The sequence below is a fragment of the Amblyraja radiata genome, chromosome 8 (assembly GCF_010909765.2).
Source record: "Amblyraja radiata isolate CabotCenter1 chromosome 8, sAmbRad1.1.pri, whole genome shotgun sequence".
Lineage (NCBI taxonomy): Eukaryota > Metazoa > Chordata > Chondrichthyes > Rajiformes > Rajidae > Amblyraja > Amblyraja radiata.
Genome location: NC_045963.1, coordinates 75,649,877 through 75,672,430, shown reverse-complemented (window position 1 = coordinate 75,672,430; position 22,554 = coordinate 75,649,877). Strand labels below are relative to the sequence as shown.

The 22,554-nt window shown below is 48.3% G+C and overlaps 1 protein-coding gene across 2 annotated transcripts in view; it reads left to right on the top strand.

Annotated features, from left to right (window-relative positions):
- Positions 1-372: 372 nt before the first annotated feature.
- Positions 373-22,554, top strand: part of jag1 (jagged canonical Notch ligand 1) — a 93,658-nt gene continuing 71,476 nt past the window's right edge. For both annotated transcript variants that reach the window (XM_033026262.1, XM_033026261.1), the window contains exons 1-2: positions 373-884; positions 1,266-1,595. In XM_033026262.1, the coding sequence (XP_032882153.1) occupies positions 828-884; positions 1,266-1,595 (387 nt within the window). In that variant the 5' untranslated portion in view covers positions 373-827. The remainder of the gene's footprint in view (positions 885-1,265; positions 1,596-22,554) is intronic.

The window sequence follows — 22,554 nt, the reverse complement described above, 5'->3', positions numbered from 1 at the left end:
CCTGCTGCCTGCCGAGCTTATACAGGAGAAACAAAAGGTCGGGATTTTAATGCCAACAGCGATTATTTGGAATAAGTGTGTGTGTTTCCCCTAGTGTATTGAATACTTCTCTCCCCCCCCCCACACACACACACACTTTTGTTTTGTGTGTGTGTGTTCACGCTTAAACCTTCCATCTGTGGTTCGGTTGCCATTCCTACAGACCACAAAGTTTTTTGTTTTTGTATGCATTTTTTTTGTTTCTCCAAAGACTTTTTTTTTTGGGAAGGGAGGGGAAAAAAATAGCCAGAAGTGGGCGTGTGTTGGTTCAGCCCTACTAATGAATATTAATACGCGTTCACGTCTGTGTGTGTGTGTGTGTGTGTGTCTCTCTCGCCACTGTGTGCCTGTCTAGATGAGGCAGCCACTATCACCAGACGGGAGTTTTTTTGTTTTGTATTCATGTGTGTGTGGTGGGGGGGGGGGGGGTGGGGGGGTGGGGAGAGTTTGTTGTGAATGTGTTCAAGGAGGAGATTTGTGTGTTTTTTTTTAATTTGGCGAGGGGGGTGGAGAGTAGAGGAGAGAGAGGGAGGGAGAGGGTTTGAAAAGAGACGCTCTTTGGAAAATAAAAGGAGAATAATACCAGAGGACTTTTTTTTTTTTTCAAGGGGCATTCATTGATAGTCCGCTCTTTTCAAAAGCAATTTTTTTTTTTTTAAAGAAGAGATACATATATATAGGAAGTTTGCAGTCCAGTCGTGCATGCAAGAATCGGTGGAATATATTGCTGTGTGCGGCCCGTTCTCCCTCTCAGATCTACGAAGTGCAACGAAGGCGAGACATTAGGCATGATTTGCAAAAGGATTTCAATCTTTGCTTTGCTGTGCCTTCTCCTGCGAGACCAGGTATGTTTCTGCTCGTGTTTTAGCTTTATTTGTGTGTGTGTGTTGTGGGGTAGGAGGGGGGGAGAAGAGAGGGGGGGGGGGAAACACTAACTTGACTTTAAAAAAAAAAAAAAAAAAAAAATTTTTAATCCACGAGCCAATTTTGTTGCAAAATTGCGAACTTGATTAGTGGAATATGATGATTTTTTTTCTTTGCAACGCTTTATTCTGTTAAATTCGCGTGTGTTTCAACTCGCCGGCCAGCTTGTTGTTGTTGTGTTGTTGCATTATATTGGGTGTTATCTTTTATTTGAGTAAAATTAAAGGGAAATTGGCTGTTTTTTTAAAATTTAATTTTTCTCCTCCACACACCACCACCACCTTCTCCACCACCTCCTCCAGCTCTCCCTGGCGTCGGGGCAGTTCGAGTTGCAGATGAACCAGATGCAGAACGTTAACGGGGAGTTGCAGAATGGGAATTGTTGCGAAGGCGGCAGCAGGAACCCCCAGGACCGCAAGTGTGTGCGGGCTCAGTGCGACACCTTCTTCCGAGTGTGCCTGAAGGAGTACCAGGCGCGGGTGTCGCCCGGCGGTCCCTGCAGCTACGGCTTCTCCTCCACGCCGGTCATCAAGGGCAACACCTTCAACCTCAAGGCGGCGGCGGCCAGTGGCAGCGGCAGCAACAGCGGCAGCGAACGCAGGATCATGTTGCCCTTCAGCTTCGCCTGGCCGGTGAGTCCCGGAGCCGCCGCGGAGACTCACTCACTCGCTCACACACAGAGGTTGCTGCGGCGCCTTGACTGCTACACACTCACACACACACACACACACACACAGAGGTTGCTGCAGCGCCTTGGCTGCTACACACTCACACACACTGTGTTCCACTTCCTACACTCTCTCTCCCCTGCACATACTCTCAGTCACTCTGTTCCCCTATACTCCCTCTCTCCCTCCCTTCAACCCTCTCCACTGTCTCTACACTCTCTCCACTGTCTCTACACACCCTCTCCCCATTCACACACTCTCCCTTGCCTCTACACACCCTCTCCCCATTCACACACTCTCCCCTGCCCCTACACCCTATCCCCTGCCCCTACACCCCCTCCCCTGCCCCTACACCCTCTCCCCATCCGCACCCTCTCCCCAGCCCCTACACCCCCTCCCCATCCACACCCTCTCCCCATCCACACCCTCTCCCCATCCACCCCCTCTCCCCATCCACCCCCTCTCCCCATCCACCCCCTCTCCCCATCCACCCCCTCTCCCCATCCACCCCCTCTCCCCATCCACACCCTCTCCCCATCCACACCCTCTCCCCATCCACACCCTCTCCCCATCCACACCCTCTCCTATTTCCCTCCACTCTCTCCCCACTGCCCATATTTTTCCCCCTCCACGCCCTCTCCCTCTGCTCTCCTCTCTATTGCACTTTCCATCTACACTCCCCTGTCCCCGCTTCCCCTCTCCCCACCCTCTCCCCACCCTCTCCCCACCCTCTCCCCACCCTCTCCCCTTCCCCTCCCCGCCCGCTTGGCAACTCCCTACCCCCTCCTGCCCAACTTGCTGCCGCTCCCCAAACATCCGCACACCGCCCTCGCTCCCCACTCTCATGTTCCCTGCCCTCTTTGGTACACACTTGCTGTAAAACACTTTGCATTAGATTTGGAGAAATCCAACCTTCTGCCACTTACACACCATTTCAATGCCAGCTCTGGAACTTTAAAGTTTTCACTAGTTTTCAGATACTTTATGTAGAGAGTGCAGGCAGCTTCCCCTCTCTGACGCGACACTTCACTGAGACTAAGAGAAAAGTTTATTTTTATCAAATTCCACACCCGTTTTAAAGCAGTGCTTTGCACTTAAGGCACATTTTCATTTTGGGGGTGAAATGAACCCCCCAAACACTTGTGTGTACTTGTGGATTTCAGGTGACTTGTATTCGAGTTAGACTCCATAGGGAGAAAGAAAAAAAACCTCTCTGCTTGCTGTGTGTGGTATGTTTTAAGTGGACTGCCGGGCGCGTTTAATGCTTGTTTTGTGTGTGAGAGAGAGTAGATTAAGTCCTGCAAAAGGAAGACTTAACCCTGTAGCTGCCGGCCGAGTCCATGTTTCAGCTGTTGAATGCAGTATAATAAACCTTGCTCGCCCTGGCCCTGCGTGTAACTTTTCCCCAGTCGCCAGTTCAGTGGTTGATTTGATGTTAGGGTGTGTTTTGATATTAACCGCGACGTGGGCTTTTGAAGACTTGACCCCCAATGTCTATAAGTCATCCCCCCCCCCCCCCCCCCCCCCCCCCCCCCAAGTCGAGAATCATGTTTCAAAATACTGCTTTAAACATCTATTTTCATTTAAGGAAATTGAAACCATTCTCACTGCAGCTGTAAAAATGAACTTTTTTTTGCATTGTTTGTCTTTCAAATTGCATTTGGATGTAATGGCTGTGGGAATATTGCAAATGTTGTATTAATAAGTCGAGGCTATAGTGTTCCTGTGGGTTCATAAAATGTCTGCAGTGTTACAATTGGTGGTGCAAGTTTTTAATTTAAATGTAATTGTCGGTCTTTGGTTAGTATGTGTGGGGGGGGGGGGGGGGGGGAGAGAGAGGAGCTTAATTCAGGTCTATGAATATAGGTATCTGTGCTCTTGTATAAATGAAGACTATTGTCCCATTCCCCAGAACACGCATTGAGACTGCACTGATGCTAATCTTGCATTGTTGCCCATTCTGTCTTAGTTTACACAAAATTCAATTGGCGCTAGCTTTTTTTTCCTGCTTTGTGTGTTTTCAATGCAAAAAGAAAGGCATTTGGGGGCAGACATGTTAGGGGAAGTCACATCCTGCGAATTCTGATTTGGAGGTTATTTTTGAGTCGCAGAGTTGGCAAGTCGGAACTTTGCCCTGGGGGGTGGAAATGCTTGCCTGTGTGTGTGCGTGTGTGGGGAAAATAGGGGATTGGAGTGATTTTTTTCCCCCCTTCAGCAATGCATAGGATTTCTCATGCAGAGACAGCCTTTGCCTTGGCCCCCAGTGCTCTTAAACACATGGCCAAAAGTCTTGATCTTCAATGGGCTTATCACAAAGTGGAAGATTGGTAGAGGATTAGCAAGGCCCTTTTAGAAGATGAGGTGGAATATATGTGATTTGATCAACTAACGACCTCGTCTACTAACGACTTTGCCTACTCTGAGTAAAGTGGCATAAGCTGTGTGGCTATTGGGCCTCAATGAGCAAGGTGATATTGTCTGAAGAAGGGTTTCGGCCCGAAACGTTGCCCATTTCCTTCGCTCCATAGATGCTGCTGCACCCGCTGAGTTTCTCCAGCATTTTTGTCTACCTTCGATTTTCCAGCATCTGCAGTTCCTTCTTAAACATGTGGTATTTTAATAATTGGAATTTTATTGAAGGGCCTTTGAATTTGCAGTGAGGGAGGTGAGAGTGTTGTCTAATCCTTACAAATTGTCTTGTTTAGCTGCAACCCTTGCACTTGGACCTTAGAGTACCAGCCTTTCACTCTGTTGCTGCTGGGGTTATCTGGCTCCTTGTTTTGGGTTTAGTATTATAGATGACCTTACCACAAAGAAGCACATTCCCTGTAATTGGGGTAGATAGTTCAAAAAGCTGTGTTGCCTTGACTACAACCATTGACATTTCCTTTCTCTCCCTCTCTTCCCCCTTCCTTTGTGTTAAAAGTTGAGCCCTAATTGGACATTGTCGGCCTGCATGCTTGCGTACCCGTTGAGTTAGTGCATGGAGATCTTTGGTCTTAATGGTCGATCGCCAAGTGTAAATGGTGCTGAGGGAATATTGGAGCACGTGTGTGTGTGCGCCTACATATACACGTACATACCAGGCGGGGAGCGGTGCTTTTATCAGCGCAGATGTGTCAAGGTTGTGGAAATAATGCAGGCCTATTGGGTGCGGAGATGGTGGGCTGTGAATGTGTGTAGATGCTTGGAATGGTTGAATGGGTTGCTAGGAGACTGAGCAGCGCTGTGTAGAATAAGTAGGGTGCACCAGAGCTGTACCTGCATTGGATGGGGCTGGAACAATGTCCAGTAAACGACAAGACAAAACTCCTCCATTCCTGACCTGCCGTGTGTTGGCATTGTTGCATGCAGGGGATTTCTGCTTCTGGAATGGTAGGTTATTAATTCTTAGATTTGCAGCATTTACATTTTTTAATTTGCCTCCAGGTTAGTTTGCCTCCTGCTTTTGATGCACCTTCTTAAAGATAGCAGAGTCGGGGGGATATGGGGAGAAGGCAGGAACGGGGTACTGAATGTGATGATCAGCCATGATCGCAGTGCCGAAGGGCCGAATGGCCTACTCCTGCACCTATTGTCTATTGAAATCCTTGGTGTGTTTGGTAAGGCGGTGTGTAGAGTAGCATTCAAGAGTGCTTCATTGTCATGTGTCCCAGACAGAATAATGAAATTCTTACTTGCAGCAGCACCACAGACTATGTAAACATAGTACACTGTAAACAGTATAATAAACGAGAGAGGTTTTATATAGACATATACGAAAACTTTATTTATCCCAGGTTTTGAAATTGATCTGCCAACATTCATAAAACACAAAATACATGAAACGTGAAATTAAAGTGGCGAGTGGAAAGGATTGGGGAATGTGCAAAGGGCCCCATGTGTGTACACGACAGAGTATTCACATGTATGTATACATATATGTACACACGCACACATACATACATGCACATATGACTGATATTAGTGCAAAAAGTAAAAGCCATTGCCCCCAACTCTATGTAGTCCAGAGCTTATTTGGAGCAACTAAGCATTGGAATAGTTAAATGTGTTGGCACCAGGAACTGCTGACGTTGGTTTACAAAATACTGGAGTAGCTCGAGGTGCCTGGTTCACAGAGTTACTACTCGGGGCTTTGTTTTATGTAAATGTGTAACTGTTTTTAAGTGCCTTGATCCTGATGTTAGTGCCAACTAGCCATGGTTCATCTTGGAGAAAAATGTGACTTCTATGTTTGAAAGTGCTTTTCCAAATAGTTCCTTGCAGTATGTTTCTTTGCTGCCCCCTTGGTGTTTTTTCAACCCGAGTTTCCAAACTTGTAAAAGCCCTGGTGGATGAAACATAGACATAGAAACATATAAATAGGTGCAGGAGTAGGCCATTCGGCCCTTCGAGCCTGCACCGCCATTCAATATGATCATGGCTGATCATCCAACTCGGTATCCTGTACCTGCCTACTCTCCATACCCCCTGATCCCTTTAGCCACAAGGGCCACATCTAACTCCCTCTTAAATCTAGCCAATGAACTGGCCTCAACTACCTTCTGTGGCAGAGAGTTCCAGAGATTCACCACTCTCTGTGTGAAAAATGTTTTTCTCATCTCCGTCCTAAAAGATTTCCCCCTTATCCTTAAACTGTGACCCCTTGTTCTGAACTTCCCCAACATCGGGAACAATCTTCCTGCATCTAGCCTGTCCAATCCCTTAAGAATTTTGTAAGTTTCTATAAGATCCCCCCCCCCCCCTCAATCTTCTAAATTATGAACTTTTGGTAGGTAGTGTTAGTTCTGGAGTAAGACTGAAAGTATAAGGGGGTGCAGCGGTAGAGTTGCTGCCTTGCAGCGTTGGAGTTCCGGGTTTGATCCTGTCCGTAAGGAGTTTGTACGTTCTCCCCGTGACCGCGTGGGCTTTCTCCGGTTTCCTCCCACATAAGACGTGCAGGTTTGTAGGTTGATCTGCTTTGATTAAATGTTGTACTCTTTGTCCCAGTGTGTAGGGTGGTGCTAGTGTACGAGGTGAACATGTTTGTTGGTAAAATTGGCTTGGTACCAAAATGTAAATTGTCCCTAGTGTTTGCAGCATAGTGTTGATGTGCAGGGATCGCAGGTCAGCGTGGGCCTCAGGGCCTATTTCCACGCTGTATCTCTAACATAAATAGTTTTGGCGGGTTAGCCTGAAACTTTGTAACTGGTGTCAGTCCTTTTGCCTTGCATCTTATTCTGAAAAGTCTTGCGTAGGGCTAGGCAGTTACTGCAGTTTTGAACTGATGGACATGTCCCCCCTGTACGAGCTAATTCAAGAGTTCTCCCGAGTTTCCCCTGATTCGATCTCGGAGAATTACGGTAATAGCCGCTCGTAGGTACTCGGGGCTCTCGTGGACATTTTTCAACTTGTTGAAAAGTCTTCACGAGCTTACCGCGTTTCCCGAGTACCTGCCGTTAGCGTTACGAGCCGCTAAGAGACGTCCCGAGCTCCGACGTACCCACTACGTACATTCTACGTACTTACCACGAGTTTGGGGTTTTTTAAACTCGAGAGAGCTCTTGAATTAGCTCGTACAGCCCCTGAAGGGTCTCGATCCGAAATGTCACCTATTCCATCGCTCCATAGATGCTGCCTCACCCGCTGAGTTTCTCCAGCATTTTTGTCTGCCTTTGATTTTTTTTTTTCCAGCATCTGCAGTTCTTTCTTTATTATTAGCAGTTTTGAACGAGGTAATTGCTGAAGTGAGCAAATCAATGGTTAGTCTCCTCGTGAAAGACGGACGCAAAATGCTGGAGTAACTAGGCGGGAAGGGGCAGTATCTCTGGAGAGAAGGAATGGGTGACGTTTTGGGTCGAGACCCTTCTTCATTGAGTCGTTGGGTAGAGGGAAACGAGAGATATGGAAGGGTGAGGTGTGAAAAGGAGAGATCAAAGCGGATTAAGTTCAAGGAACATGTAAAAATGTGGAGCGGATCGTTGCTGGTTGGGGAATGTGATAATGACCCATACAATGTAAAATTTAATCGGGAGGATAGATGCGTTTTGGGTTGAGACCTACGCATATCTGGAGAACATGGATAGGAGACATGGTGAGTCGAGACCCTTCTGAAAGATCTACCCTTCTTCAGAAGATGCGTAGACCCTTCAGAAAGGTCTCTACTCGAATCCATGTTCTCCAGAGATGCTGCCTGACCTGCTGAGTTACTCCAGCACTTTTGAATCCTTTTGGAAAATTAAATTTTGAAAACGTTGGCATGTGCAGTCGACAATCTAAAATCTAAAATTTATCGTTAATTGTACTTCCATAATGTTTTAATCATAGGTGCGGGCAGCATGGTGGTGCAGCGGTAGAGTTGCTGCCTCACAGTGCCAGAGATCCAGGTTCAATCCTGGCTATGGGTGCTGTCTGTACGGAGTTTGCATGTTCTGGCTGTGACCAAGTGGGGTTTTCTCCGGGTGCTGCGGTATCCTCCCACATTCCAAAGGCGTGTTAGTTAATTGGCTTCGGTTAAGATTGTAGACTGACCCTATTGTGTAAGATAGTACAGGATGATCGCTGGTCTGCGTGGGCTCGGCGGGCCGAAGGGCCTGTTTCTGTGCTGCATCTTTAAACTAAACCGGCATCTGCAGTTCTTTCTACTTTATAAAAAAAACTGTTATTTGGTGAAATGGAATTTAGCCAGGAAGTAATTGTGGTTACGTTGGGAGTTAATAAGCAAGAGTACAACTAAACAGAACTATAACGTTTCCAAAGATGGACTCAAAGCTGGAGTAACTCAGTGGGACAGGCAGCATCTCTGGAGAGAAGGAATGGGTGACGTTTTGGTGGCAGACTAAGTAAGTTTATTGGCCAAGCATTCACATACAAGGAATTTGCCTTGGTGCTCCGCCCACAAGTAACAACATGACATACGGTGACAGTTACGAGTGACTCAGAAAACACTAAACATTAATAATAATAATAAAACATTAATGATAAAACACCATTGATCAAGCATGTGAACCAACAAAATACCAGACTAAGTACTTCAATGCAGTTTCTTTTCTCATTGCTTGGTACTTTTCCACATATCTTTCATTCATCTCTCTATCACCATCTATCTCTCATTTCCCTTTCCCCTGACTCTCAGTCTAGATGTCTCCACCCGAAACGGTCACCCATTCCTTCTCTCCGAAGATGCTGCCTGTCCCGCTGAGTTGCTCCAGCTTTTATTTTTTTTGTGCCTTATCTGTTCGGTTTAAACCAGCGTCTGCAGTTTCCTTCCTCCGTATAATGTTTCCAACACTGCGTTCCCTTGGCCGTTGCGTAGTTTTAGCACTCCCATGGTTTTGATGTGCGACTGTGGTCTCCAGGCAGCAGAGTGAATCACACCTGGTACTCTGTGTGAAAGTTTGTGGGAATTCTTGGGGCAGTCAGTTAGTGCACCGAATCTGCCTTCTGGGCAAAATCAAAGAATGGTAATCAACATCAGATGCCGGATGGAGGTTTTTTTTTTTTTTTTCCACAGAGAAGCAATCCCCACTCTTTTGAGGTAGATGAGGTTTATTTAAATCTCTTAATTCCTGCGGGCACTGCGTTTAATGGCTTTGTCTAACAGGAAAAATGCTTGCTAAAAATTTTTTTTTCTGAGAGTCAGGTTTTTTTTTTCTTGGTCACTGCCTTCTGATGTGATCAAATTTCTGTTTAATGTTTCGTCCTCATTCACTGAATGACCACTTCTGAATGCCGTACCTGATGAAACTTAAAGGCAGGCAATTGTATCTTGGTGTGTGTGTGTGTGTGTGTGTGCATGCTCTCTCCTTGCAAGTCAGGAATGCAGCGGATTAAGATGCAACGAGGACTCTTTTTGCTTCCTGCCGTTCATGACTAAAATAGCTGAGTATGACTGGGAAAAAAAACCCCCACCCCCCTCAAAATTTCTGCTTTTCATAAGAACGGGCACCGTCCACAAATGCTGACACCCTAGTCACGGGCAGGAGGCAGGAAGGAACTGCAGATGCTGGTTTAAACCGAAGACTGGCACAAAAGGCTGTAGTAACTTAGCCGGGACGGGCAGCATCTCTGGAGAGAAGGAATGGGTGACGTTTCGGGTCTGAAGAAGGGTCTCGACCCAAAACGCCACCCATTCCTTCTCTCCAGAGATACCGCCTATCCCACTGAGTCGCTCCAGCTTTTTTGTTGCTTCCGCCATGGTAAAAGGCGCATTTAGTTTGGAAGCCATTTTGTGTGGATTAATAAGGGTCAAAGTACTGGAATAATTCGCTGGGTCGGGCAGCATTCCTGGTGAATGTGGGTAGGTGATGTTTTGTGTCGAGACCCTTCAGGTCTTTGTTGATCTATGTGGGTTAATGTTCAGCTGGTAGCTGGATTGAACAGGCTGTCGGCTTCAAGAAAGCAGAAACACTAGGCTGGAATTAACTCAGCAGGTCAGGCAGCATCTCGGGAGAGAAGGAATAGGTGATGTTTTGGGTCGAGGCCTTTCAGACTGGTTTCGAGTGTCAGTTTCGGGTTGAGAATGTTTTTTGGTGAGGAGAATATTGCTGTGAATATTTAGTGTTAGAAGCATGTATTTACTTAATCCAAATAACCACACCTGTCCAGACCTGCCCACTTTGAGGAACTGCAGATGCTGGTTTACCAAAAAAAACAGTGCTGGAGTAACTCAGCGGGTCAGGCAGCATCTCTGAGAACATGGGTGGGGAAGGTTTTGGGTTGGGGCCCTTCCTCAGACTGATTGTGCTTGGGGGGGGGGGAAGAAAGCTGGAAGGGAAGTGGGATAAATCCTACATCTGCGCAAAGCTGATACATTTATTACTTTTGTACCTTCATTAGCCTGTGCATTAAAGAAGATTTATCCAGGGCAATACCATTCTCTGAAGCCTAGGTTTTCAAACCAGGAGGTGGGAGATTTGGTTTAGCTTCGAGATACAGTGCAGAAACAGGCCCTTCGGCCCAACAGTCCGTGCCAGCCACACACTCTAACTCTATCCTACACGCACGCGCGCGCACACACACACACACACACACACACACACACACACACACACACACACACGGGACAATTTACAATGTCACCAAGCCAATTAGCCGACAAACCTGCACGTCTTTGGAGTGCGGGAGGAAACTGGAGCATCCGGGGAATACCCACGGGGAGCACGTGCAAACTCCGAACAGACGCACCCGTAGTCAGGATCGAACCCGGGCCTCTGGCGCTGCCCCTCCCTATAGGTTGTGTGTGGCAATGTTTGACAGGGATGTTTAATAGAAAAGTAGACAAAAATGCTGGAGAAACTCGCCGGGTGAGGCAGCATCTATGTGGAGCGAAGGAAATTATGTCTGAAGAAGGGTCTCGACCCCAAAACGTTGCCCATTTCCTTCGCTCCATCGATGCTGCCTCACCCGCTGAGTTTCTCCAGCGTTTTTGTCTACCTTCGATTTTCCAGCATCTGCAGTTCCTTCTTAAACATAGAGGTTGAAAAGAAAAATCAATTGGATTTGTTTTCAAGTGGAGATGTTAAGGATTGCTTTAAAATGAGCCTTTTAAGTGGGTCACAGGAACTCGAGCTTGGGAACCTTGCTTAAAAATAGTGTTTTTAGTCGGGCCAATTTTATTTATTTTTTATTTTTATAGTACGATTCATGAAGTAAAATATAATCTGGGCATAACTTGTGTGATTCTTTTTTGTTCCGACTGCGTTAAAAAAAAAAATAAAAAAAAAATGCATTTGGCTTATCTGCTTTAGGAGTCCAGGAAGTGGTGTTTAAGGCCACCCAGACAGAGGCGGGGGGATTGCTAATATTAACCAAGAACAATAGCGGGAGTGCACTGGCTGCGGTGAGGATTACGGAATATAATGGAGGCACCCAGAAATATTGCAGATGCAAGGGAAGCAGCAGGAAGCTCCAGTGAACTCGGCAAAGCTCTGCCCTCAGAACTCCGAACCACACCAGAACTTTGTAACAATGGCAAACTCAGCACTTTGTGCACTCACGGGATGTGCTGGTTCAGTTTGGGGGGGGTATAACAGCAGAGATGCAGCACCCTTAAAGCCCCAGTCCCACGGTACGAGTTTATTCCAAGAGCTCTCCCGAGTTTGCCCTGGTTCGAACTCGGGAGATTTACGGTAATGGCCGCTCGTCGGTACTCGGGGCTCTCGTGGACATTTTTCAACGTGTTGAAAAATCTTCCCGAGCTTACCTGCCGTCGGCGCTAAGAGACGTCCCCGAGCTCCGACGTACCTGCTACGTTCATTCTCCGTGCTTACCATGAGTTTGATTTTTTTTAACTCGGAGAGCTCTTGGAATGAACTCGTACAGTGGGACAGGGTTGTTAAGGACAGGGCGGCACGGTGGCGCAGCGGTAGAGTTGCTGCCTTGCAGCACCGGAGACCCGTGTTTGATCCCTACTACGGGTGCTGTCTGTACGGAGTTTGCACGTTCTCCCCGTGACCTGCGTGTGTTTTCTCCGAGATCTTTGGTTTCCGCCCACACTCCAAAGACGTGCAGGTTTGTAGGTTAATTGGCTCGGTAAATGTAAAAAGTGTCCCTCGTGGGTGTAGGATAGTGTTAGTGTGCGGGGATCGCTGGTCGGCGCGGACACGGTGGGCCAAAAGGGCCTGCATTCGTGCTCTATCTCTAAAGTAAACTTATTTTTTAAATGTGTGGGCAACGTTTCATATGTAGGAAAGAACTGCAGATGCCGGTTTAAATCGAAGATGGACAAAATGCTGGAGTACCTCAGCGGGTCAGGCAGCATCCCTGGAGAGAAGGTATTGGTGACGTTTCGGGTTGAGACCCTTCTTTCAATGTTTCGGGTTGGGACCCTTCTTCAGACTGACGGTGGTTGGGGGAGGAAAGGTGGGAAGTGGGGGGCAAATCCCACATCTGTGTAAAGCTGATGCTTTCATTAAGTTTGTTCCTTCCATCATTAGCCTAGGCATCAATGCAGGTTTATCCAGGCAGTGCCATTCTCTGGAGCCTAGGTGTTCAAACCAGGAGGTGGCTTAGTTTAGAGACACAGCACGGAAACAGGCCCTTCGGCCCATCGTGTCCGCGCCGACCAACGATCCCCGCACACTAGGGACAATTTTACATTTTTATACCAAGCCAATAAACTTTCAAACTCTTTGGAGTGCGGGAGGAAACTGGAGGTCTCGCGGGGGGGGGGGGGGGGGCCAACGCACGGGGAGAACGTACTAACTCCGTGCAGACGACACCCGTAGTTGGGATTGAACCCGGGTTCTGGGCGCTGTGAGGCAGCACCTCAAGTTATCCCAGCGAGCCGGCCAGCTCTGGCTCCTGTCCCAGCCCAGGGAATGTTACGCGTGGAGCTTGGATTATTTTGGTGGTGGGAGGGCAGCTGCTGGAAAACTGGGTTGGTGGCCTTCAGACGTCTGTGTGCTCGGTCACCGATGCTTCAAAGGACGGTGGCAGCAGCTGTTTACACCGTCAATGTGCTTTGCGTCACCGACCACTGTGGCCGTTGAGAACCTCCCTTCTGTTCTGAAGCCCGAGGTTATTAAGTTAGCCGGTTCTTCCCTTCGCGGTAGCCTGTCACTTCCTTGTGGTATATTGGATCTGTGCCACTTGTAAAATGCTGGGCTAGGATCTAAAGGGCCAAAGCCCCTCACTTGAGCTGAAGGGCTCACTTGTAGAGGCTAGAGTCATAGTCTTACTGTGTGGAAACAGGCCCTTCAGCCCAGCTTGCCATCATGAGAATGAATAAGTTTGTTGGCCAAGTATTCACATACAAGGAATTTGCCTTGGTGCTCCGCCCGCAAGTGACAACGTGACATACAGTGACAGTTAGGTATCACACATAAAACATTCCCAGCTACACTAGTCCCACCTGCCTGCCTTTGGCCCATATCCCTCCAAACCTGATCTATCCATGTCTGATGAAGGGTTTCAGCCCGAAACATTGCCTATTTCCTTTGCTGCGTTGGGATGGTCCCTGCCTCAACTACCTTCTCTGGCAGCTAGTTCCATACATCTGTGCAAAAAGTTGCCCCTCTAGTTTCTATTGAATCTTCCCCTTAAGGGAATTGAGGACCTTAAACATCTGGTCCTCGATTCCCCTACTCCGGGCAAGAGACTCTGTGCGTCTGCCCGATCTATTCCTCTCATGATTTTGTACACTTCTAAGATCGCCCCTCATCCTCCTGCGCTCCAAGTAATGGAGTCCCAGCCTGTTCAACCTCTCCCTGTAGCTCAGGCTCTCGAGTCCTGACAACGTCCTCGTAAATCTTCTCTGTCTGCACACTTTCCAGCTTGACAACATCTTTCCTATAACATGGTGCCCGGAGCTGAACACCATGCTTGAAATGTCTGACTCTAAATACTCTGAATGCCCTTTAACATTTTACTCCACAGCGGTACGAGTATTGATTTCTCTAACTTCAAGTAACCCCTGCATTCTCCTCCCCCCCCCCCCCCCTCTCTCTCTCCATCCCTTCCCCCACCCTTGTCGGCTTGCGAATTTCACTTGTTTGTATCCGTTCGTTGTCCCCAGCCAACAATGGACCATTGTGGGCGCCCCTGTTTCCCCCCCCCCCCCCCCCCCCCCGAGTCATCTGTGCCGGCTCTGCTTTGTTCAGCACCTGCGTTTCTTTGTTCTGTATCCGAGGATGCCTCTAGTCACCCCTGCTCTTAAAAAAAATAAATAAAAAATAGCGGAGTCAGGGGATATGGGGAGAAGGCAGGAACTGATTGGGGATGATCAGCCATGATCACATTGAATGGCGGTGCTGGCTCGAAGGGCTGAATGGCCTCCTCCTGCACCTATTGTCTGTTGTCTTACTCCCCTGACTGTCTGAAGAAGGGTCTCTGCTCTGAACGCCACCCGTTCCTTCTCCAGAGATGCTGCCTGGCCCGCTGAGTTACTCCAGCGACTTGTCTCTAAACTTCGGTCTAAACTTTGCTACTTAACTTTGATTCACTCAGACTCGTTACTGTAATTGAGTGCCTGGAAGCTGCCTGGGCTGGTTGGAATTAAATGACAAATGGACTCCAATGAGCAAGTTAAATTCTAGCGACTGCTTGACAGAGGTGATTGAAGTTTTGACGGGTTTGGGGAAAGTAAATAGCTGAGAGATTCTTTCCAGTGAATCTGTTTGGATAACCAAGGAGCAGGGTTTGATCGTCAGATTGGGTCGCGGGTGATTGGAGTGTACATTTTATTTTATGCAAAGGGCAGTCGGGATTAGCAGACAAGGTTGAAATGTGTCGGAAGGAACTGCAGAGGCTGGTTTAAACCAAAGATAGACACAAAATGCTGGAGTAACTTAGCAGGTCAGGCAGCATCTCTCTGGAGGTAGACAAAAACGCTGGAGAAACTCAGCGGGTGCAGCAGCATCTATGGAGCGAAGGAAATGGGCAACGTTTCGGGCTGAAACCCTTCTTCAGACTGCTTCTTCATAGATGCTGCTGCACCCGCTGCTGAGTTTCTCCAGCACTTTTGTCCACCTTTGATTTTCCAGCATCTGCAGTTCCTTCTTAAACAGCATCTCAGGAGAAAAGGACTAGGTGACATTTCAGATAGACTCAATAGCAGGATTGATTAGCGGAAACAGATTTGCCAGTGTCCATGGAAGGCTGGATTTTAAAAAAAAATGAATTGAAGGGTCTCGACCCGTAACGTCACCCATTGCTTCTCTCCAGGGATGCTGCCTGTCCCGCTGAGTTACTCCCCAGCATTTTGTGTCCAACTTTGGTGTAGACCAGCATCTGCAGTTCATTCCTACAAAATAAATAGCATGGTTGTATTGGAAGTGGGCAATGGATCGAACTCAGCGGGACAGGCAGCGACTCTGGAGAGAAGGAATGGGGGACGTTTCTGGTCAAGACCCTTCTTCAGACTGATGTCAGGGGAGGGGGCGGGACGGGACAAAGATAGAATGTAGTTGGAGACAGTAAGACTGGTGGGAAAACTGGGGAGGGGATGGAGAGAGAGAAAGAAAGCAAGGGCTATCTGAAGTTAGAGAAGTCAATGTTCATACCGCTGGGGTGTGAACTACCCAAGCGAAATATGAGGTGCTGTTCCTCCAATTTGCGCTGGGCCTCACTCTGACAATGGAGGAGGCCCAGGACAAAGGCCCGATTGGGGAATGGGAGGGGGAGTTGAAGTGCTGGGCCACCGGGAGATCAGGTCGATTAAGGCGGACTGAGCGGAGGTGTTCAGCGGAACGATCGCCGAGCCTGCGCTTGGTCTCGCCGATGTACAGGAGTCCACACCTGGAACAGCGGATACAGTAGATGAGGTTGGAGGAGGTGCAGGTGAACCTCTGCCTCACCTGGAAAGACTGTTTGGGTCCTTGGATGGAGTCGAGGGGGGGAGGTATAGGGACAGGTGTTGCATCTTCTGCGGTTGCAGGGGAAAGTACCTGGGGAGGGGGTGGTTTGGGTGGGAAGGGACGAGTTGACCAGGGAGTTGCGGAGGGAACGGTCTCTGCGGAAAGCAGAAACGGGAGGAGATGGGAAGATGTGGCCAGTGGTGAGATCCTGTTGGGAGGTGGCGAGAATGTTGGAGGATTATCTGTTGTATGCGACGGCTGGTAGGGTGGAAGGTGAGGACCAGGGGGACTCTGCCCTTGTTACGAATCGGGGGAGGAGTAGCAAGACCGAAACTGCGGGATATCGAGGAGATCCTGGTGAGAGCCTCATCTATAATGGAAGAGAGGAACCCCTATCGCCTAAAGAATGAGGGCTTCTCCTCTATATCCCGCAGCTCTGCTCTTGCTCCTCCACAGGGAGAACATGCAAACTCCGCACAGACAGCACCCGAGGTCATGATTGAACCCGGGTCTCCGACACTGAGGCAGCTGTTCTACCAGTTACACCACCGTGCCAGAATGAGTTTGTCCAGGGTAAAATATTGAAGTCATGGGCGTACAATGTGGGAACGGGCCCTTCGGCCCAACTTGCCCATGTTGACCGAGATGCCCCATCTAAGCTAGTTCCATTTGCCTGGGTGTGGCAGTGATTTTTATTGGCACCTTGTATATGTACACTACCAGTAATACTGGCAGGAAGCCCTCATTCAACCAAATGGAATTATTTATTTAGGAATAGTTCCCATAAGGTGCCGTACCAAAGTTGTCTAACTTGTTTTTTAATAACCAAGTTACACCCCCCCCCTTCCCTAAAAAAAGAGGATATGGTTTGCAAGATGGGCGCAAAATGCTGGAGTAACTCAGCGGGACAGGCAGCATCTCTGGAGAGAGGGAATGGGTGACGTTTCGGGCCGAGACCCTTCTTGACTCCAGAGATGCTGCCTGTCCCGCTGAGTTACTCCGGCATTTTGTGTCCACCTTCGAATTGAACCAGCATCTGCAGTTCCTTCGTACACGTATGGTTTGCAAGATCAGCACGCGGGTAGAGTTGCTGCCTCGCAGCGCCAGGGACCCGGGTTCGATCCTGACTACGGGTGCTGTCTGTGCGGAGTTTGTCCGTTCTCCCCGTGACCTGCGCGGGTTTTTCCCCGGGTGCTCCCGTTTCCTCCCACGCTCCAAAGCCGTACAGGTCAATGTCGGCCAATTGGGTTTGGTTGAAATTGTAAATTGTTCCTGGTGAGTGTGGGGTAGTGCTAGCGTACGGGGTGATCGCTGGTCAGCACTGACTCGGTGGGCCGAAGGGCCTCTTTCCGCGCTGTATCTCTAAACTAGAGGTTGTTGGCATGTTTTACCTCGTCCACACAGCTTGTTCCAAGTGAAGTGTAGAAAGTATGTGTTAGCGTATGTGTCAGTTTGACATAATTTGGCAATCGGAGGGAGAGAGAGGGGGGGGGGGCTGCAGCTATGCCCAGTTCTGTGTCTCGTATTTGCGCACTAGCATGTTTGGTTTTTCCGAGACGGGCCACTGAATAAGTCCTTTTCCATCACTATCTCCTGCCATCTCAAGTGTAGACAAAAATGCTGGAGGAACTCAGCGGGTGAGACTGCATCTATGGAGCGAAGGAAATGGGGGGTGTTTCTGGTCAAGACAATAGGTGCAGGAGTAGGCCATTTGGCCCTTCGAGCCAGCACCGCCATTCAATGTGATCATGGCTGATCATCCCCAATCAGTACCCCGTTCCTGCCTTCTCCCCATATCCCCTGACTCTATCTTTAAGAGCCCTATCTATCTATCCCCTCTCTTGAAAGCATCCAGAGAACCGGCCTCCACCGCACTCTGAGGCAGAGAATTCCACAGACTCGCAGCTCTCTGAGGAAAAAGTGTTTCCTCGTCTCCTTTTTAAAAGGCTTACCCCTTATTCTTAATCTGTGGCCCCTGGTTCTGGACTCCCCCAACATCGGGAACATGTTTCCTGCCTCTAGCCTGTTCAAACCCTTAATAATCTTCTATGTTTCAAACAAGACCCTTCTTCAGACCACCATCCTAAGTGTTGTGTGTTGGCTGGGACCCACAGATCTGCATTTTAGATGGGGGGGGAGGTGGGGGGGTCACCTTATTTTAAAGGGCTGTTGGTAATTATGGTTTTTCATTTTCATAACTTGTGGGAGTAGAATTAGGCCATTCGGCCCATCAAGTCGACTCTGCCATTCAATCATGGCTGATCTATCTTTCCATCTCCACACCATTCTCCTGCCTTCTCCCCATAAACCCTGACACCCGTACTGATCAAGAATCTAGAATTTCACTTCTCTTTAGAGAGGTGACGAGTCTGATGCAGTGTGGAAACAGGCCCTTCGGCCCAACTTTCCCACACCGGCCAACATGTCCCAGCTACACTAGTCCAACCTGCCCGCCTTTGGTCCATATCCCTCCAAACCCGTCCCAACCATGTATCTGCCTAACTGTTTCTTAAAAGCCGGGATAGTCCCAGCCTCAACTACCTCCTCCGGCAGCTTGTTCCACGCACCCGCCACCCTCTGTGTGGAAAAAGTTCCTATTAAATCTTCTCCCCTTCACCTTGAACCTATGTCCTCTGGTCCTCGATTCCCCAACTCTGGACAAGAGACTCTGTGCATCTACCCGATCTATTCCTCTCGTGATTTTTTTTAAATTTTACCCTCGATAAGATCGCCCCTCGTCCTCCTGCGCTCCAGGGAGTGGAATCCCAGCCTCCTCAACCTCTCCCTGTAGCTCACACCCTCTAGTCCTAGCAACATCCTCGTGAAAATTTGCCATGAGGCCCTTCGTTTGTTTATTTGGGTGTCTCGGTGGTCCGTGACACTATCTTTATCGCTGTCCCCATCTTTTCCTGATCCGCATCAGACGTTGACATTTGCAGCGACCTCTGTGTTGTGTTATCTCGTGAGATGCATCATGATCCCATTCAGCCTCCTCCACGATGCTGGCCAACTCCACTTGCCTGTTGCCCTTGAGATTTTAACCCCCTCATTTGAACACTGCAATAACTTGCAGCCTGCCCTCGCATTAGCTCATGCAAAAACGTGTCCATTTCCCCCATCTTGAATTAATTATTTTTAATTTATTTTTTTCCCCTATTGCTCCTGATTTAAAAGTTTCATCTACATTTTTTTCCCGTCTTTGCTCTAATCTCCTGCCCTCGTTTTAAACCTAGAAACATAGAAAATAGGTGCTGGAGGAGGCCATTCGGCCCTTCGAGCCTGCACCGCCATTCAATATGATCATGGCTGATCATCCAACTCGGTATCCCATCCCTGCCTTCTCTCCATACCCCCTGATCCCTTTAGCCACAAGGGCCACATCTAACTCCCTCTTAAATATAGCCAATGAACTGTGGCCTCAACTACATTCTGTGGCAGAGAATTCCAGAGATGTGTGAAAAATGTTTTCCTCATCTCGGTCCTAAAAGATTTCCCCCTTATCCTTAAACTGTGATCCCTTGTTCTGGACTTCCCCAACATCGGGAACAATCTTCCTGCATCTAGCCTGTCCAACCCCTTAAGAATTTTGTAAGTTTCTTTAAGATCCCCCCTCAATCTTCTAAATTCTAGCGAGTACAAGCCGAATATATATCCTGTCTATATTTGAAGTGCTCCCTCTTTGACTGCAATGTTTAGATGCGGTGATCATCTTGGGTGGCTCGATGTCAAACCAAGTTTGGTCAATCTACTGTGAAGTGCCTTGGGGCCTTGTAATTCAGCTGATCTATGCAGTCTAATTCTAAGGTGATGTTGTAGAAATAGGCCATTCGGCCCAACAAGTCTACTCTGCCATTCAATCATGGCTGATCTATCTCTCCCTGCCTTCTCCCCATAGTCTCTGGCACCCGTACTAATCAAGAATCTATCTATCCCTGTCTTAAAAATATCCATTGACTTGGCCTCCACAGCCTTCTGAGGTGAAGGTCTATTTACTTGGAATTGATTTTGTTATTGTCTGATAACTGTTTGGTCGGGCAGATTACAACCAATGGTACGAATATTAATTTATTATATATTAATTCAAGTAACTCCTGCATTCCCCCTCTCTCCGTCCCACCCCCACCTATGTAGCACCAGTTTCTCGTTCTCACCTAGCATACAGCTAACAATGGCCTGTTTCCTTTTTATCATTACTTTTTTGCTCATCATTCATTCATTCATTCATTCATTGTGCTATATCTCTCTCTACATATCTTTCATTCTCTCTCTCTCTCTCTCTCTCTCTCTCTCTCTCTCTCTCTCTCTCTCTCTCTCTCTCTCTCTCTCTCTCTCTCTCTCTCTCTCTCTCTCTCTCTTGTTTCACTTTTCCCCCCTGCTGTCGGAAGAAGGGTCTCGACCCGAAACGTCACCCATTCCTTCGCTCCCGAGATGCTGCCTGTCCCGCTGAGTTACTCCAGCCGTTTAGAACGGAGATGAGGAAACACTTTTTCTCACAGTTGTGAGAAGGCAGGAACGGGGTACTGATTGTGGATGATCAGCCATGATCGCATTGAATGGTGCTCCTGCCTTCTCCCCATATCCCCTGACTCCGCTATTTTTAAGAGCCCTATCTAGCTCTCTCTTGAAAGCATCCAGAGAACCGGCCTCCACCGCCCTCTGAGGCAGAAAATTCCACAGACTCACAACTCTCTGTGAGAAAAAGTGTTTCCTCGTCTCCGTTCTAAATGGCTTACCCCTTATTCTTAAACTGTGGCCCCTGGTTCTGGACTCTGCCAACGTCGGGAACATGTTTCCTGCCTCTAGTGTGTCCAAACCCTTAACAATCTTGTATGTATCAATGAGATTCCCTCTCATCCTTCTAAACTCCACAGAGTGTACAAGCCCAGCCGCTCCATTCTCTCAGCATATGACAGTCCCGCCATCCCGGGAATTCCTTCCCTCCGGAGATGCTGCCTGTCCCGCTGAGTTACCCCAGCGCTTTGTGTCTTTCTTCGGTTTAAACTAGTCCCTACCGACACAAACAGTGTAGTGAAGCCTGCCCTCATCTATGCCTCTTGCTGGCATGAATAAACACTGCTTTAAAGATGAGGGTGTTTTAACATTGGGTTGCCCGAAGATAGACTCAAAATGCTGGAGTAACTCAGCAGGACAGGCAGCATCTCTGGAGAGAAGGAATGGGTGACGTTTCAGGTCGAGGCACTTCTTCAGACTGATGAAGAGTCTCGATATTCACCACTGCCATCGGGGAGAAGGTGCAGGAGCCTGGAAACTGTAACGTCCAGGTTCAGCAACAGCATCTTCCCTACAGTCATCAGGCTATTAAACATGACCTTGTTCTATCTGGGACGTATGACAATGAAACGCTCTTAATTCTTGACTTGACCTAAAACGTCACCCATTCCTTCTCTCCAGAGATGCTGCCTGTCCTGTTGAGTTACTCCAGCACTTTGAGTCTGCCTTCGATTTAAACTAGCATCTGCAGTTCCTTCCTACACAAAGAGTTGCCTGACTTTTGGAGTGAATTGATGCCGCCCGTGAATGCAAACCTCCCAATTCCTCCGTACTCTAATCATATTTCTGCTGGCATTTGCACAAGAGATGAAAACCTTTTCGCTTCAAGATAGGGATGAAATTAATATTCTGCCCACCTTTCTGGGTGCGAGGTTCCCGGTGTTTTTGCGAGGGTCATTTCAAACGCTTTGGAAGGCAGTCGTTTAGTTTCTTAGTTTGGAGATGCAGCGTGGAAACGGGCCCTTCGGCCCACCGCGTCCGCGCCGACCGGCGATCCCCGTTACACCAGTGCGCACCAGGGACCAGTTTTGCCGAAGCCAATTGGGCCTGCGAACCTGCGCGTCTTTGGAGTGCGGGAGGAAACCGGAGGAAACCCCACGGGGAGAACGTGCAAACTCCGTACCGACTGCACTCCTCGTCGGGATCGAACCCCGGGTCTCTGTCGCTGAGAGGCAGCAACTCTACCGCTGCGGCCCAAAGTACTTAAAAAGCGCGCAGGAAGGAACTGCAGATACTGCTGGAGTGACTCTAGTCGGACAGGCGGCAGATCTGGAGGAAAGGAATAGGTGACGTTTTGGACTTAAACGACCCATCAGAACTAAAGGGTATCTTTCGAAAGGTTTGGGTTGGCTTCCCGATTTTTAATTGCGTGTGTTTCTGTTTTCTGTGACATGAGATAATGCAGGGATCCTTTTTTCCTGCTGAGCTGTTTTTTTTTTCTTTCTGAGAATGAAGTCGGCGAGCCTTTTAAATTGAGGTGTGAGGTGTTTGTCTGGGCTTGCCTTGGTTTCATGTTCAAGACTTTTTTCCCACACTTGTCACTGGGTGAAACTAAAGATTCACTGGGCTCTCGACATGACATGCATAATTGGATCTCGATCCAAAAATATTGGTTAGCACGCCTTGTTTTCAATTATTTGAGACTGTGGAGAGGCTGCGGCTTTGTTTATTTTGCTATTATAGTCGTCAGCCCTCTTGCTAATAAAGCTAGCTAGCTTTCACTGAATGCCATTGACCTAAATAGCCCTCTCTCTCTCTCTCTCCCCCCTCTCTCTCCCTCTCTCTCTCCACCCCAACCTCTCTCCCCCCCTCTCTCTCTCCCCCCCTCTCTCTCTCTCTCCCGCTCCCTCTCTCTC